The sequence below is a fragment of the Heteronotia binoei genome, unplaced genomic scaffold (assembly GCF_032191835.1).
Source record: "Heteronotia binoei isolate CCM8104 ecotype False Entrance Well unplaced genomic scaffold, APGP_CSIRO_Hbin_v1 ptg000674c, whole genome shotgun sequence".
NCBI classification, from domain to species: domain Eukaryota; kingdom Metazoa; phylum Chordata; class Lepidosauria; order Squamata; family Gekkonidae; genus Heteronotia; species Heteronotia binoei.
This window is the reverse complement of record NW_026800067.1, coordinates 6,465-24,153: the sequence shown is the minus strand read 5'-3', so window position 1 is coordinate 24,153 and position 17,689 is coordinate 6,465. Positions and strand designations below refer to the sequence as shown.

Below are 17,689 nucleotides of genomic sequence, written 5' to 3'. Positions count from 1 at the left end.
ATTTTAGACAATATTAAACATTTGGAACAAAAACACAAGCAAACCTGCTCAAATAAAGTTTACCAAAAACTAGCTCTTGAAAGACAGAAATTAGACTTATTAGAAACATCTAATATCCGAAAAAACCTACTATTCATGAAACAAAGATACTGGTATAATCACCCCCGCTCGTTGAAGCTACTTTCGTGGAAACTCAGGAAAGAGCTAGGCGAAAGACAGATTAATTGTCTTAGAGACAACTCAGGTAAAATACACTCATCAAATAAAAAAATCTTGGACACCTTTCACCAGTTTTTCCAACAGTTATATACCTCGTCCAATCCTCTTTCCCACCTAATAGATCACTTTTTTCAAAACCAGAAGATCCTTACCCAACTGTCTTATGAACATCAAGCCTTTTTAGATTCTCCGATTTCTCCTCTTGAAGTCGCTGATGCCATTAAGGCCTCCAAAATTAATAAAACCCCAGGTAGAGACGGACTACCTTCAGAATTTTATAAAAAATTCAATCTTTTCCTGGTACCTCACCTTACCACTGTTTGCAATCTTGTTCTGGACTCCGGCTGTATGCCCCACTCCTGGTCCCAGGCGAAAATAGTTATGATTCCCAAAAAGGACAAGGACCCATTAAATGTTAAATCTTACTGCCCCATTTCTTTATTAAATAACGATTATAAACTATTTACTTCTATTTTGACTGCTAGATTGAATACAATCATAGGGCTTTATATTCACACCAACCAATCAGGATTCATCCCGAATCGTGATATCACGGACAACACTAGACAAACAATTTACTTAATTCAATATTGCACTTTTCAGCCTTACGATTCCTGCATTCTTGCCTTAGATATAGAGAAGGCCTTCGATAGTGTAGAACCTCTCTTCCTTAAAAAAAAGTCTTACATTACATGGGTTTTGGACCAAGGTTTAAAACGGTTATAGATTCTCTGTATTCCCGTCCATCCGCGTTTATACAAATTAATGGTCAACAGTCCTCTTCACTTATCCTAGAAAGAGGAACTCGTCAAGGCTGCCCCGTAGCACCATTGCTATTTGCCATTGTCATAGAGCCTCTCGCAAATTTGATATGGCTTTCTTCAGAGATCTCTGGCGTCTGTCCAAAATTTTACTTTTAAAATAAGTTTATTTGCCGACGACATAGTCTTATACATTACAAACCCACTACAGTCTATAAAAGCCGTTTCCTCTCTCCTGTCCGATTATAGTAAACTTTCAGGTCTTACAGTTAACCATTCGAAATCAATTCTCTACCCGATTAAAATTTCTGATACTTCTAAAAAAGACATAGTAGCAAACTACCCCTTCCATTGGGTTTTTGATTCCTGGTCTTATTTGGGGCTGAAAATCCCCTTAAATATAGCTGGCCTATGAAAAACTAACTACATGGCTACGGCATCTGAGATTACTACCACGCTAAAGCAATGGGATAAGTTGCAACTATCCTGGATGGAAAGAATCCACACAATTAAATCCTTTATTTTTCCCAAGTTTTTATATCTATTTCGGGCTCTTCCTATTGAGATTTCTCAGCCCATGTTAAAATCCTGGCAACAAATACTGACCTCTTTCATCTGGAAATATAAAAAACCTAGAATCAAAGTATCAACTTTATGTCGATCAAGACTAAAAGGTGGCCTAGCTGTCCCTGACATGGCAAAGTATTATAAAGCTACTATTTTATCCCAGATGACCAAAATATTGTATCAACATCCCCCGCCGCCGTGGACGCCCATAGAGGAAGCTCACTTCACCCCACTGAAATACTACGAACTATTATGGCTTAAGAAAAATGAACGCCCATCGTGGCAACTCATAAACCCATTCCTCAGGGCGCTCTTGTCAGTATGGGATTCAGAGCGTCACTTTCTGGCTCCAGGACTCTCTATTATTTCGTCCTATATAGCACAAAAATATTTTCCCCCTGCCCAACTACCCTCTTCCTTTAAGGTCTGGAGAGATTCTTCAAAAGTTTTTTTCTTTAACCTTCTTTCATCTTCTAAACAACTTTTACCTAAAAATGACCTGGACCAAGTTTTGACTAAGTCAGTACCTTGGTTTGAATACTTTCAGATCAGGCACCTCCTTCAGGACCCTAAAGTGATCTCTTCACTTTCCCGCCCTTCATCTGACTATGAACACCTGGTTCTTCATTTTCACGAAGAGAGAATGCCTAAAAGTCTCATCTCACGGCTATATCAAATCCTATTGTCCAAACTCGAAGCAACCTTACCCTCTTACACCACTCAATGGCATAAGGACTGTGACACCATTCTCTCTCCCGGCCAATGGGACTCTATATGGGCTAGTGATGCCCTACAATCTACCATTATAAATATATCTCAGCAAAACTTTAAACTAATAGCACGTTGGTACCTTACTCCTAATCAGTTTTCCCACATGACTCAGTTAGGCTCCTCGGACTGCTGGAGAAACTGTGGGCTCAAAGCCTCTTACTTCCACCGTTGGTGGGACTGCCCCAAAATTAGACCATTCTGGACTTCAATTTGTGCCCATCTCTCCTCCCTGACAGGGGTTTTGATCCCTGACAACCCAACAAGGATACTCCTTAATCATTGGTCCGATACTCGTCTGTCATCTTCTAAAAAATCCTTGGTAGTTAAACTTCTGACGTCTGCTAAAACCACAATTGCGCAGTCTTGGAAAAACTCATTGAATTTGACACTTGATAATTGGCTACTTAAAGTCTGGGAACACATTGTAATGGATAAAATTCAGGCAGCCATAGATCACAAAGACCCATACCAAGCCTACTCTAAGAATTTGGCAACCTGGCTTCCCATTTTAGAAAAGCTTGACACCGATCCATTTTATGCTAACTCTTATACTAAAAACAAAATGTATAAGGATTTCCTTTTGCTATAAATTTTTTTTTAACAAGTTAAGTTCAAGTTAATTACAAGTGTATTACATCTTTTTTTTTCTTTCCTTTCCCCGATTTTATTTTATTTTTAAATACTGTGTTATAACTATTATAAATATTATTATCGTCAGTTTGTATTTTGTTTTTAAAGGTCGTTTTTGTTATGTATTTTGTTTACTAAGCTTACAATGCTATTCCTGTTGATCCTAACGGTAAACTTCTTGTCTTATGGATTGTAAGCTATTTTTACGTTTCAATAAAATTGTTTAAAATTAAAAAAAACAGCATAATAAAAGCAGTAAAACAGTAATATGACAACATAGGTGGCAGTTCCAATCGGCATCAATGAAGCTATAGGCTCAAAGATAAATAAAAAGATGGCATCACCAGAAGTACAGGAGGCCAAGTAGATGGGATATGGATGCCCACTGCCTCAACGAAAGGCCCGGTGAAATAGCTCCATCTTACAGGCCCTGTGAAAAGGTAGTAAGTCTGAATCTGAATCTCTGCAGGGAGCTGATTCGAACCTGTCCATGTCAAAAAGCCCTGGCCCTGGTTGAGGCAAGATGGATGTCCTTTGGGCCAGGCATGGTTAGACAATGTTGTGAAGTGGATTGTAATGATCTTCAGGGCACATATGGGGAGAGGCGGTCCTGTAGGTACCATCACGATCTATTTCTAGCTATAGAGGAATCATCAAAATTCAGGCTAGCCCACTAGATTGGGCTCTCAATATCTTCCAAAGCATCCTGGTTTGCCACATTGGCTGGCTGGTCTTATTCTAAAAACTCCAGTTCTTAAACTGCTGGGCAGCACCATCCAACTCTGCTGAGTGTATATTCGTGTGCATCCAAGACTCATGATCCAAATTTTTCAACAGAGTTTCCACCACCAATACCGAGCATATTGCGGCTGGTCTTATATGCTGAAACCCTTCTATGAGATGAATATAACACAAGAGTTGGATAATCCCCGTTTCAGTGATCTGGTTCGTCTTGTGGACCCCATAGGTAAGCATGTATGATCCTTGTGGATACACAGTGAATTTCTAGAGAAGAAAGAACTGGAGTGATTGTTAATAAATCAACCACTCTAGTTAATTTTAAATTCTCCCATACCTTAAAATCATCTGTCTGCCAAGACTCAGCAAACTCATCATAATTGAATACTGGCATAAAAGGCAACCTGTACAATCCCAACTTGTTCTTACAATTCAATTAGGTCTATCCTCATTAATACCAACTTGATATTATTAACTTTGAAGCCCAAAATTGCACCAAACTCCTTTTTCAAGTATAAACAATTTTTTTGGTAACATATGGAAGAATAACAATATCAATATCTTACAACTTAAAAAAGCAATTAGTCTTCCCCATATCTTACTTTTCTCCCACCCCTCCCCCCGTTATGTGACCCCCGCCAGTTTTGTTTACTTAAGAAAACAGATATTAAGGTACACTTAACTATTAAAAAAATAAAAACAGAAATACTAAAAGCCGTATTCTTCTTTTAAAACTTAATCATTATCAAAAACTGTCCAATATCACTTTATTTTCCACTCTTTTTCTATGTAACTTCTGAACTTCTTCTACTCCCTCTTAAAAATTTCCAAATCGTAATCTCTTAATGTTCTTGTTAATTTGTCCATTTCACTCCATGTCATAACTTTTATAATCCAGTCCCATTTCTCTGGTATTTTTTCTTGCTTCCACAGCTGCACATACAATGTCCTAGCAGCTGAGAGCAAGTACCGGATTAAAGTTCTATCTTCTTTTGGAAATGTTTCCATTTGTAGTCCCAACAGAAAAATCTCTGCAACTTTATTGAATTCATATCCCAAAATTTTTGAAATCTCTTGCTGAATCATCTGCCAAAACTTTTTAGCTCTTTCACAAGTCCACCACATATGGTAGAAAGAACCTTCATGCTTTTTACATTTCCAACATGTCAGGCATCTTATTGTTCATCTTTGCCAGTTTTTTAGGAGTCATATACCATCTATACATCATCTTAAAATAATTTTCTTTAATAATAATAATAACTTTTTATTTGTATCCCGCCCTCCCCGCACAAGCAGGCTCAGGGCGGCTCACAACATATAAATGCAATACCATATAATAAAATCATATAAACAATAAAATCATCTTAAATCAGTATACAGTTACATTAAAATTGACATTAAGGTGCTAAATAGATCTTAAATTCAGTAGAAGAGCAGAAAACATACACAGCGACATTATCTTAGCTCGGCATGGGAGAAGGCTATTTTGAAGAGGTATGTCTTACAGGCCCTGCAAAATTGATTTACACATCGCAGGGCCCGTACCTCCTCCGGGAGTTGGTTCCAGAGTAGTGGGGCCGCAACAGAGAAGGCCTGATCCCAGGTGGTCTTTAATCTGGCCTCCCTTGGCCCAGGGATATTCAGCTGGTGCTTACCAGCTGACCTCAGTGCTCTCTGGGGCTCATATGGGGAGAGACGGTCCCTCAGGTAGACAGGCCCTCGGCCATATAGGGCTTTAAAGGTCATGACCAGCACCTTGTAACGAACTCGGTAGACCATTGGCAGCCAGTGCAGTTCACGCAACCCTGGCTGTATGTGCTCCCATCTTGGAAGCCCCAATAGCAGCCTAGCTGCCGCGTTCTGCACCAGCTGCAACCACCGAGTTCGGCACAAGGGCAGCCCCATGTAGAGGGCGTTGCAGTAATCCAGTCTGGAGGTGACCGTAGCATGAATCACCGTTGCCAGGTCCCGGCGCTCCAGGAAGGGGGCCAACTGCTTTGCCCGCCGAAGATGAAAAAATGCGGACTTGGCAGTGGCCACTATCTGTGCCTCCATAGATAGTGAAGGCTCCAGAAGGACCCCCAAGCTCCTGACCCTGTGGGCCACTTTCATTGGCACACCGTCAAGAGCTGGCAAGGGAATTTCCCCTCCTGGGGCACCGTGACCCAAACAAAGGACCTCCGTCTTCGTTGGATTCAGCTTCAGCCCACTCAGCCTGAGCCAGCCAGCCACGGCCTGCAATGCAAGCTCCAGGTTTTCTGGGACGCAGTCAGGCCGGCCATCCATTAGTAGATAGAGCTGGGTGTCATCTGCATATTGATGGCACCCAAGCCCAAAGCTCCGGGCAATCTGGGCAAGGGGGCGCATATAGATGTTAAACAACATCGGAGAGAGGACTGCCCCTTGTGGCACTCCAAACACTAGTGGGTGCCTCCGGGACAGCTCTCTCCCAATTGCCACCCTTTGTCCCTGACCATCAAGAAAGGAGGAGAGCCACTGTAAGGCCAACCCCCTAATCCCTGCGTCGGCGAGCCGGTGGGTCAGTAACCGATGGTCGACCGTGTCGAATGCAGCCGACAGGTCTAACAACATCAGCACCGCCACGCCGCCTCGATCCAGATGCTTTGACATGTTGCGAGTTTCATAGAGTTCTTCCACAAATATTCCCAAGATTCCATTTTTATTTCTTTATTAACATTAATTGCCCATTTAATCATTTGAGATTTCACTACTTCATCCTCTGTAGACCATTGTAAAAGTAATTTGTAAACTTTTGAAATTAATTTGTCATTATCTCCAAGCAGAACTTTTTCCAATTCCGTTTGTTCTTTCCTTATTCCTTCAGTTTTAATGTCATTCTCTACCAAGCTCTTTATTTGTTGCATTTGAAACCAATCAAATTTGTAACTCAATTCTTCAGCAGTTTTCAGTTCTGTTTTCCCACTTTGTATTTTTAACAATTGACTATATGACAACCACTTTTCTTTACCTATCTCAGCCGTTATCTTTATTACTTCAGCTGGCACTATCCATAAAGGTCTTCTCTCACCTCCATATTTCTTGTATTTAATCCATGTATTTAATAAATTGCTTCTTATATAATGGTGAGAGAAAAGACCATCCATCCTTTTTTCCCCATAATATAAATACGCGTGCCAGCCAAATTTATTTCCATGACCTTCTAACATTAAAAGTTTTTTGTTTAACAGCGTTATCCATTCTTTTATCCACACTAAACAAACTGCTTCATGATATAATTTTAAATCTGGTAGTTGAAATCCGCCTCTCTCTTTGGCATCTGACAAAACTTTCATTTTAATCCTTGGCTTCTTCCCAGCCCACACAAATTCTGAAATTTTCCTACGCCATTTATCAAATTGTTTAGCATCCTTCACAATAGAAATAGTTTGAAACAAATACATTATCCTTGGTAGAATATTCATTTTGATTGCAGCAATTCTGCTCAGCAATGACAGATTAAGCTTATTCCATTTTAACATATCTTCGTCCATTTTACACCACAATTTCTCATAATTATTTTTAAACAGATCAATATTTTTCATTGTTATCTCCACCTCTAGGTACTTTACCTTAGAAGTGACTTCACAGCCTGTTAGTCTCTGTAATTCTTGTTGCTTATTCATCTACATATTTTTACACAGAATTTTTTATTTTTCTCTATTAATACAAAGTCCCGCCAACTCCCCATATTCTTGTATTTTAGCTAACAACAAAGGTGTAACTTGTAAGGGACTTTCATTTATAAACATTATGTCGTCAGCAAACGCTCTATATTTGTAAGTACACCCTTTTATTCGTAAACCCTGTATTTCTTTTTCTTCTTGAATCTGCATCAATAAAATTTCAAGAGTAATTATAAACAACAGTGGTGAAAGTGGACAGCCTTGTCTAGTACCTTTACTAATTTTCATTTCTTCTGTGAGGTCTGCATTAACACACAATCTTGCCCTTTGTTCGGAGTATATTGCTTTTATCATTTTTATAAAACTTTCTCCCAACTCCATTTTTTCCATTACCACAAACATAAAGTCCCAGCTTAAATTGTCAAATGCTTTCTCTGCATCGGCAAAGAATTATGCTACTTCTTTTCCTGGATGTCTTTCATAATATTCTACAATGTTTACAACAGTCCTAATATTGTCTCTTATTTGTTTTTTGGGAAGAAACCCTGCTTGATCTTCCTTTATAAAATTTATCAGATGATGTTTAAGCCGTTCTGCCAAGATTCTTGTAAATATTTTGTAATCATTATTTAATAACGAAATTGGTCTATAATTTTTTACATTCGTGGCATCTCTATCTTCTTTAGGTATCAACGAAATAACAGCTTCTTTCCATGTATTTGGCACTTTCCCTTTTACTCTTATTATGTTTGTGGAGAAACGCCATCTTATGTGGGAGGGAACATGAAACTCCTAAGCAGGCTTTGGCCTAGCCTACCTCCAACCCCCCCTCCCTTCCAGAGCCAAACCAACAACTCTAGGGAGAAAGCCTCCTAGAGCAGCAGGAAGTTCTTTTGTTCTATGTATGTGAGTTAGCAGAAAGAGAAGGCAGTTCTCAACTGGCGCTCGAAGGAGGAGGTTGTGAGCATGGGGGCTCCTGCCTGTGAGGCCCCCAGGCAGTCAGACCAAGTAAGTCATCCCCAAGGCGGGGCAAGTTTAGACCAGGGACAGTAGGATGCATTATAACCATCTTTTCTTTGGCATGCTGTTTGCTGTGTGGGTGCTGTGCTGTGCTAACTTTGTATATGCAACTGATTTTGGTTTGCTCTTCTTTTCTTTTTCTCTTTTAATTAAATATTTTTGCTGTTTTTGAATGCTGGCAGTCCAACTCTGTACCACATAGATCCCCAACCGCCTTAGACCATGCTGCATTAAGAAGGGGGCCCCGGGGAAGGCATGCAGTTGGATAAGGTGCCAATCCTCCAGGGGTTCCCCGAAGAAGTGCTGTGGTCTCTGTGATACCCAAGTACTGGGTGGCAGAGGGCCTTGAGGCCTGGCCTCATAGCTGGAGAGGGGGATTGGGAGTCCTGTTCCTCTCAATCTGAACCCCTAGACTGAGCAGGTGGTGGCAGTGAGCCCAAGTGGCAGGAGGAGAAATAGCTCCCTCCAGGAGTTGGCGACTCAAGAGGGAGTTGACGGGACCGGGTCTGAAGGCAGAATTGGGCCGGTTCCGTCACATTTGGTGGCAGCGGTGGGATAAGAACAAACAGAGAACTTGATTGGCCAGGCAGTTTTGTTTTTTGATACGTGCAAGCACCCAGAGGTTTTGTTTTATTTTCGGGTCAACTGGAATAGGGAAAGTTTAGTTAGTCAGGATGGAGCGTGCTAAGAGACTGGAAATCCTGAAGATGACAAAGCCACAGCTCCAGGAAGAGTGCGCAAAGCAAAGGCTGGAGTGTGACAACATGACTGTAGCAGATATGAAAGACCTCCTGTTGGAGCATCATCAGCATTCAGGGGCACCTGCAGAAGTGCCCCCCACCCAGTCAGAAGCAATCTTGCGACTACAGTTGGAACTGGAGAGAATGCGTATCGAGGCGGACCGAGACCGCAGACGGGAGGAAAGAGAGAGGGATGAGATCCGCAGACAGAGGAATGAAAGACAAGCTGAGATCCGCAGACGGGAGGAGAGAGAGAGAGCTGAGATCCGCAGACGGGAGCAGGAAGAGCAACGTCGCCATGAGCTTGAGGTGCTACGTCTGGAAGCTGAACAAAGCAAAAAGATCAAAGTCACCCCCAAAGACTTTGCAGTGTACAAAGAGGGAGAAGACCCCTCCATATACCTCTCCAACTTTGAGAAGGCAGCCAAACAATGGGGGATTGCAGAGGAAGACTATATGTCTTACCTCTGTAGCATCCTGACTGGAGAACTTTCAGCCATCTATCACAGCATGCCTATGGAAGATGGGGGGATAACTTTTGCAGCCTATAAAGCCACTGTATTTAAAAGGTTTAAACTGGGGCCAAACCACTCCCGAAAGCAGTTCAGGGGTTTAGCTCCACAAGAATGTAAATCCTATTCTGAATGTGGGGTAATGAAGGAACAGACAGTTCCAGTGCTATTGGGCCGGGATTTATTGGTTGGCCAGTACTTTATCAATGCTGTAACCCACAGCCAAACCCTCAGAGGAAAGTGGGAGGAGGAAGGCAACTTTAGGGAAGCCACCTCACCACCAGCCAGGGAGGGGGAAATAGCCCAGGTTACTGAGGACGAAGAGAGGGCAGTCACCCAGGAGGGGGAGGACCAGCCTGTCTCAAGCCCTGGAGGAGGGTGTTCCCAAGAGGAAAAGGGGTGTAGCTTTCCCCAAGTGCAGCAAGAGGCTGTAGATGTTCCTAGCGAGGAAGGGAACCTGTCTAGCATAAAGGATGTGCATACTGAAGAGACAGAGGTGGAGAGTGGAGATTTCACAGGAGGTTCTGAGAGCAGCAAGGCTAATGTGGGCTCAGAGGAGCACATAGCTGAAGGCTTGGGGTGAACCCCTAAACTGAACCCCTAGACTGAGCAGGTGGTGGCAGCGAGTCCAAGTGGTAGGAGGAGAAATAGCTCCCTCCAGGAGTTGGCGACTCAAGAGGGAGTTGACAGGACCGGGTCTGAAGGCAGAATCGGGCCGGTTCCGTCACAATGTTCATCAACTTCTGCAATTTTGGTATTAATTCCTCCTTCAGAGTTTTAAAATATTTAACTGTATATCCATCCGGCCCAGGAGCTTTTCCATTTTTCATTGCGTTGTTTGCTGCTTCAATTTCAATCTTTTCAATTGGATCATTCAAAACTTTTCTCATATTTTCAGTTAGGGGATCTATTTTTAACTTTTGTAGATATTCATCTATCTTCTCTTTCTTTACTTTAACACCTTTAAACAGTTTGGCGTAGTACTTGAAAAATTCTCTTTTTATTCCCTCTTGAGTGACCACTTCCCTTCCATCTACCACAATTCTACTAATAGTTCTATTTTCTCTCTTTTTCTTCAATTGCCAAGCCAAGTACTTTCCCGGTTTATTTGCTCCTTCAAATGATTTTTGCTGAAGTCTTTTCAAACTCCATTCCACTTTTTTATTCAACAAATGTCTTAGATGAGTTTGTAATATTGTAATTTCTTTTAGAATTTTCTTTTTCCCTGGTCTTTTTCTCAGCTCCCCTTCCTTCTTCTTTATTTCATTTTGAATGTCCAATAATTGTTTCTCTTTTCTTCTTTTATCTTTATTGTTCAAGGTAATCAACAATCCTCTCATTACTGCTTTATAAGCATCCCAGACCATCTGAAACTCAATATCTTCCCTATCATTCACTTGGAAAAAAGCTTTAGTTTCTTTTTCTAGATATGTCACTGTTTCCTTATTCTGCAGCAAATCCTCATTCAATCTCCATCTTCTCAATTTCTTGGACAATTTTGTAATCCACATTATTGGGTTATGATCAGCCCCAATTTTAGGTAAAATCTTTATCTTCTTTGTTATAAGACTTAAGTCTTTAGTTCCCCACAGCATGTCAATTCTAGAAAAGGTTTTATGTCTTGCTGAAAAAAAAGTATAGTCCCACATTTCAGGGTTAAATTTCCTCCATATATCTTCTAAATGTTCTTGTTTAACCAACTCAAAGAAAGACTTCGGCAATTTCCCTTCCTTCCCATCATTTTTTTCCCTCTAGATCTATCCAATAAGTTCTTAACTGTTCCATTGAAATCTCCCATTAAAAATACTTGATCATAGGTCAATTCATCAAGTTTTTGTGTAATGTCTTTTAAAAAAGCGTCCTTTGCACCATTAGGCGCATACAGTCCCAATAACAATGTCTTTTTTCCATTTAAAGTTGTCTCCACTGCTACAAATCTTTCATCTTTATCTTTAAACACTAATTTTGGCTCCAATTCTTGTTTAACATATAAAACCACTCCCCTTTTCTTCTGTTCTGCTAATTAAAAAAAAATTTACTCCCTATTGTTTGTTCCATAAAAATTTATAATCCTTTTGTTTAATATGTACTTCATGCAAACATATTATATTACAATTTTGTTTCTTAATCCAATGAAATGTTGCCCTTCTTTTTTGTGGTGAATTTAGTCCATTAACAGTCCAAGACAATAATTTGTAATCCATCATAGTGCAAATTCTTTATTTTCTTCAAAAAATCTACGCAACTCCTGAGCATTTGTAAGTGTGACTCTTTTCCCCTGGAGTTCAAAGCTCAAGCCTTCAGGTATAATCCATTTGAATCTTGTGCCAATTTCCCTCAGTTTTCTGTCAATTTTTTATATGTTCTCCTATCATTTATCACTAGCCTTGGTAGCTCCTTCATGATTCTCACTTTACTGCCTCCCACTATCAGTGCCTTTTCAAAAATTTTATTCATGATCCTTCCCACCATTTCTTTTGTCATATATCTTACAACAACATCTCTTGGTAGAATATTTTTCCTGGCAAAAAGTGAATTCACTCTGTACATATAATCATACATATTTTTAGTCTCTTCAGGATCTTCCTCTAAGAATTCTGCAATTATTTTTATTATATATCCTTTCAAGTCACCATTCTCCACTTCAGGTACTCCTCTCAAACGTATCTGAGTTTCCATCATTTTGCAGTCATGGATTGTCACTTTTTCTTGAATTTTCAACAAGGTGGCATCATAAACTTTCATTTTCCCTTCTACTTCCTGCACTTTCATAGCTGTTTCTTTTCTTTTGTTTTCTTTTCACTACTTCCTGTTCTGGTTACTACAAAGTCACAAGAAGATCTCACGATACTTGACGTACTTCCTGTCTCTCTCAGACGTGCTGCAGGTCTGTTCCAGTATGACGATGTTGCTTTTCTTTCCAAAACCGCAAGTAGACAAAACAATAAATTCCTTCCCACTTTTTAGCAGTTTTTCACACTGTCCATTATAGTTATAAAATCCAAATGTTGCCTCTTCCTTCCCTCTTCTTCCAAGCTTTCTATATTCCCTTTTCCCACCTTTTAACTTTGTCCCTTTAAGCTATAAATAGCTCCGGATTGAAAAAATAATCTTCTGTACTTTTTCTTCCGATTATCCAAGTTTCCACTGGTCATTCCAAGCTTTAGCTGTTTTAAAATGTCCAAGAAGTTTAGGATCTTGATGAGCTTATGTCAAATGAATGATTCTGGATACTTCTGAAGATGATGACTATGCAACTTCCCCTGAGACCCCTCAAAGCCTCAAAAGAGTCCCCTCCGGGGCTCTCTTTAAGCCAAGGTAAATCTCGTTAAAGTTTCCCTTGCATGCCTTGGACTAATGTCTGAGAAAAGTAGGCAGTAGACATTAATTTGACCTCCACTACCCTGAACAGAAGTTCCAGCCAGCTCCCGTTATGAGAGACAGCTCAGCTTGACATTTTCCTCCCCCGGAATCTGCACCAAACTCCTTTTTCAACTTGTTTCAATCCTGAGCGGAAATCTGAGAATCTTTTTTTGTAATAACAATATTATTATCATATTACTATACCAGATTAGTGGTGTTTTGTTGGCAATTAATGTCTTTAATAACTTGATGTTGTCATATAGCAATGCTAGAAGAAGAAGAAGAAGAAGAAGAAGAAGAAGAAGAAGAAGAAGAAGAAGAAGAAGAAGAAGAAGAAGAAGAAGAAGAAGAAGAAGATATTGGATTTATATCCCACCCTCCACTCCAAAGAGTTTCAGAGCGGCTCACAATCTCCTTTACCTTCCTCCCCCACAACAGACACCCTTTGAGGTGGGTGGGGCTGGAGAGGGCTCTCACAGCAGCTGCCCTTTCAAGGACAACCTCTGCCAGGACTATGACTGACCCAAGGCCATACTAGCAGGTGCAAGTGGAGGAGTGGGGAATCAAACCCGGTTCTCCCAGATAAGAGTCCGCACACTTAACCACTACACAAAACTGGTTCTCAAAATTTCAGTTACAAGACTAAGAAGTATTTGGTGGATTAGCCTAATATGCAAATGTGTTCATGCTACAAAAAAAGCCAAGGTGATCAATTGTAATATTTCCCATAAAGGCCCAATCTATTTTATCAAATGCCTTTTCTGTGTCAATGAAAAAAAATTGTGGGCATACATCTTCAGAAAGGTTTATTAAATTAAACAACCTTCTGATGTTCCAAGCCCTTATGCATCCTTATATTTGATCCATATCAATATAAGTATATAGTATGCCATTTAATCTATTGGCCAAAATGTAAAATCTTTTTCAGAACTTCAGTATGAGACTGACAGTAGCCCCTTAACATTCTTTCAGTGCCTTCAGATAAGAAATTTAATTGAAACCACATTACATAAGAAGAATATTTTCTTTAAATCAATTTGATTACTGTTTTATTTTATTTTATTTATTTAATTTAATTTATATCGCACCCTCTCTACCAAAGGCAGGCTCAGGGTGGCTCACAGGTTAGGGTCAAACAATGACCAAATAAGATAAAACAGCAATAAAAATGAGACATAAAACAATTATTTAAATCAATCCAAGCTAAAACTTCCTTCAGTGTGTGTGTATATATGTGCGTGTGTGTGTGTGTGTGTATAATTTTTTGTCCACTGTGTGACACAGAGTGTTGGACTGGATGGGCCATTGGCATGATCCAACATGGCTTCTCTTATGTTCTTAAGTTAGGAATAAAAGAATCCTAGAAATAATTGGGATAATATCTGGGAAATATCTGGGAATTACTAGAAACATTGGTAGAAAGCATTTGCAGGCTCTCAAGGACTGTTTTTGTTTTCCCTTTTTTTCCCCCTGAACTTGTTTCTGTATATCAAGCATTTCCATGGGCTTCCATGCCGCTTTTGTCAATTCCAAATGAGTCATTTTCAAGAGGGTCCCCCCCCCCTTTTGTCCCGGTTCCTTTGTGTTCTTTCCCATTTTTTTGCTCAGAGCTTGCAAAATCTCTCCCCTTTGCCTGGATCTTTCCTTTAAGATTAGTTCTTTTAAGCTTGCAGTGACACAGTGGCACTGGGTTCTGCTGGGCTTTCTGCACATTGCAGCTGGTTGAGGCTGGCTTGCAAAATCCTCGTTCCCTATTTGAATTTGTTGCAAGTCTGTGCTTTGAAGACTGGCATCAGTTCTGTTAAGCTTGCACTGCTTCTGCTGGACATTCTGTCCATTGAAACTTGCAAAAATGGCCCTCATCTTTAGTTTCTACTGTGGAGATTCTCTGGTTTGACATTAGTCCGTTTTTGCTGGTATTGCCATAGTAGCACTTGTTCTGCTGAGCATTCTATTCACTGCAACTGATTGTTTATTTTATTTATTTATTTGATTTATATTCCACCCTCCACACCAAAGCTGGCTCAGGGCAGTACTGAGTTTGAAAAAATGTCCCCCTTTCAATTCCCATTACAGAGATTCTCTGCTTTGATTTTGGTTCTGTTTATTTTGGCACATTAGTTTTTGGTATTGTTAGGATTGTGCAGTTAATAAATCTGTCGGGAGGAATATTATACTTGTTATAAGCACTGTCTTCTACATTTCGTCGTTATAGGTACCAATTATATTTTTGGAAAGAGACTGTTTAGGCTCGTAGCACATTTCGGATGGATGTTAATAGATGGTTATATTGTTGAATGAATTTGCTTGATATTGTGCACTGTGGAAGTTTGTAATATTGGTAAGAAAATTTGCATGAATTTTTGTACTAGTGAGTTGGATGAAAGCATATGATATTTTTATTAGTGGTATTTATACTGTTAAGAGACTATATACATAAATCAACACAGAGAATATATACATGAGTTTATTTAGCATATTTAAATCTATCCGTGATGCAAAGAGCAGCACCTCCTTCGGTCTTGTGCAACGGCTCTTTTTCCATTCTGCTCATCTGGAGTTGAGATTGGAGTGGGACTCTTCATGCACTTTCCATGAAATTAACCTTTGGATTTTCCCTTTTAGCCTACAATGAGCAATACGCAGACACAGCCAAGAACATAATCATTTTATCAGGGGATGAGTTCTTCCCGCCTGACAACTCACGTTATTACTTTTCTCAACTGGAAGGTACAAAATATCTTCAGTAAGTTTATACTCCAAAAATACGTTCTACTTTTCCTTCCTGTTTCTAAATAATAGAAGTTGTAGGAATGGCAAAAATCCCACGAAATTATATTTTCGGCCTTTCAGAGAGGACTCATCAGATCCAAGCTCAACAGCAACTGCACATGACTTGCTTCTATGAAACTTACATAATTGACCCTGGCTAGGTTACTGGCTACTGATCAACAGCAACCATTCCACAAAAGCCACTCTAGCATTGCAGGCCCAGGGCTTGGCAAGGGGAGGTCTTGCAGAGAGTCACAAAAACTCACAACTCCAAATGTTTGGAATAAGACAGGCCACAACATTATTTTTGTATTTTTATATGCATGTGCATTTGTGCGTGTGTGTACCTGGAAGCCATGGTGACCTCTGGTGACAGACCCCTGCCGGGGGCCTGGAGGATATTTAGAGGGGTGCCTGAATGAAGCCTGCCCCTGCTTCCCAACTCTGATATTCCAAGGAGGTCTCCCAAGAATTTGCCAGAGTTAACCCTGCTTAGCTGCCAAGATCTGCTGAGATCAGGCTTGCCTGGGCCATCCAGGTCAGAGCAGACCACAGCATTTATTGCAGGGGTGTCAAACATGCAGTCTGGGGGCCAAATCAGGCTCCCAGAGGGTTCCCATCAGGCCCCTGAGCAACTGGCTATTGTCTGCTTCCTTCTCCCTCTCTCTTGCTTCCTTCTGCATTACAGCTTGCTTTGCAAGGCTTGCTCAATCACACAGGAGCTACAGAGCAAAATCTCTATTTTCTCCATTGGCTGAGGCTTCTCCCTTGGGGAGGAAGGGGGGAGGGAGAGCTTGCTTCTGAGCCAAGCCTCTCTTCCTTCTATTGGCTGAGGCTCCTCTCCCTCCTAGTCCCCTGGGGAAGGAAGGAAAGAACCAGAGCTTGCTTTGCCCAGTTCCCTGGATCCCATGAGAGAAATAGAAAGAAAGCACCTTTAAGACCAATGAGTGCTAATGTTTTAAGCATATTTTAAGAGGGTTTAAAAAAAAAAAAACTGTGTCCTTTATAAAGTGTATATTTCTGCTACCTAATTGTAAATAGGTACACACATGGCCCAACCCAACATGGCCAGCCCAACAAGGTCTCTCACTTATGTTAGATTCGGCCCTCATAACAAATGAGTTCCACACCCCTGATTTATTGATTATAGATGAAGGAGCATTGGCAAAGCATGTGGGTGGATCCTGAGATATCAAGCAAGCCGCCTGCCTCTCAATAAGATATCCCACAGCCTGCCTGATAGAGAAAACCCAGGAGTGACAAATAGTGGTATCATAAGGGCGGTGTCTGTTGAGTACTGTTGAACCTCTTCCTTAGCCGCGTATATGTTTTCGTGGCAGCAAATTAATCATTAGCGTAACAGGATTAACCTGTTTAACTTCCTTACATTGTTCTCATCTCCTCTATTTAACCCTCACAAAACCCCTGTGAGGTAGGGTCAAGCTAAGGATGTGTGACTGGATCAAAATCACCAAGCAAGCATCCTGAATGGAGCAGGGGCTTGAACCCGGATATGATTGCTCCCAGTCCAAAATGCTAACCGGCAGGGGGTTTTTTTGAGCAGGAATGGACAGGAACGCAGTACCGGATGGCTTGGCACCCAGGGTGTGACCTAATATGCAAATGAATTCCTGCTGGACTTTTTCTACAATAAAAGCCCTGCTAACCGGTACAGTTCTGACTAGTTAGGGAAGTAGTTAATCCCCCTGTGCCTTTTCTTAGAGGAGACATTTTCTACCCGGCTTCTCTGCACTGCCTACACTTTTTCTATTTGTTTGTTTTTGTGAGCAGACCTCATTTTGGGCAGGAGCTCACAGGAGCAGAGCTTTGGAACCTCTAAATTGTATTGTTGCTTGCTTCTGGGCTCCACTGTTCGAACTTCCTGAGAGAATTTTGCTGAACTCTAAGATTTGACAAACTTCTTAACATTTCCCCCCACAAAAATGGGGAAA

The 17,689-nt window shown here is 40.7% G+C and overlaps 1 protein-coding gene across 1 annotated transcript in view; it reads left to right on the top strand.

Moving 5' to 3' along the window:
• LOC132590767 (autocrine proliferation repressor protein A-like) overlaps positions 1-15,715 on the top strand; it is a 62,250-nt gene extending 46,535 nt beyond the window's left edge. The window contains exons 7-8 of the mRNA XM_060263688.1: positions 3,786-3,915; positions 15,591-15,715. Of these exons, the coding sequence (XP_060119671.1) occupies positions 3,786-3,915; positions 15,591-15,715 (255 nt within the window). The remainder of the gene's footprint in view (positions 1-3,785; positions 3,916-15,590) is intronic.
• Positions 15,716-17,689: the final 1,974 nt, after the last annotated feature.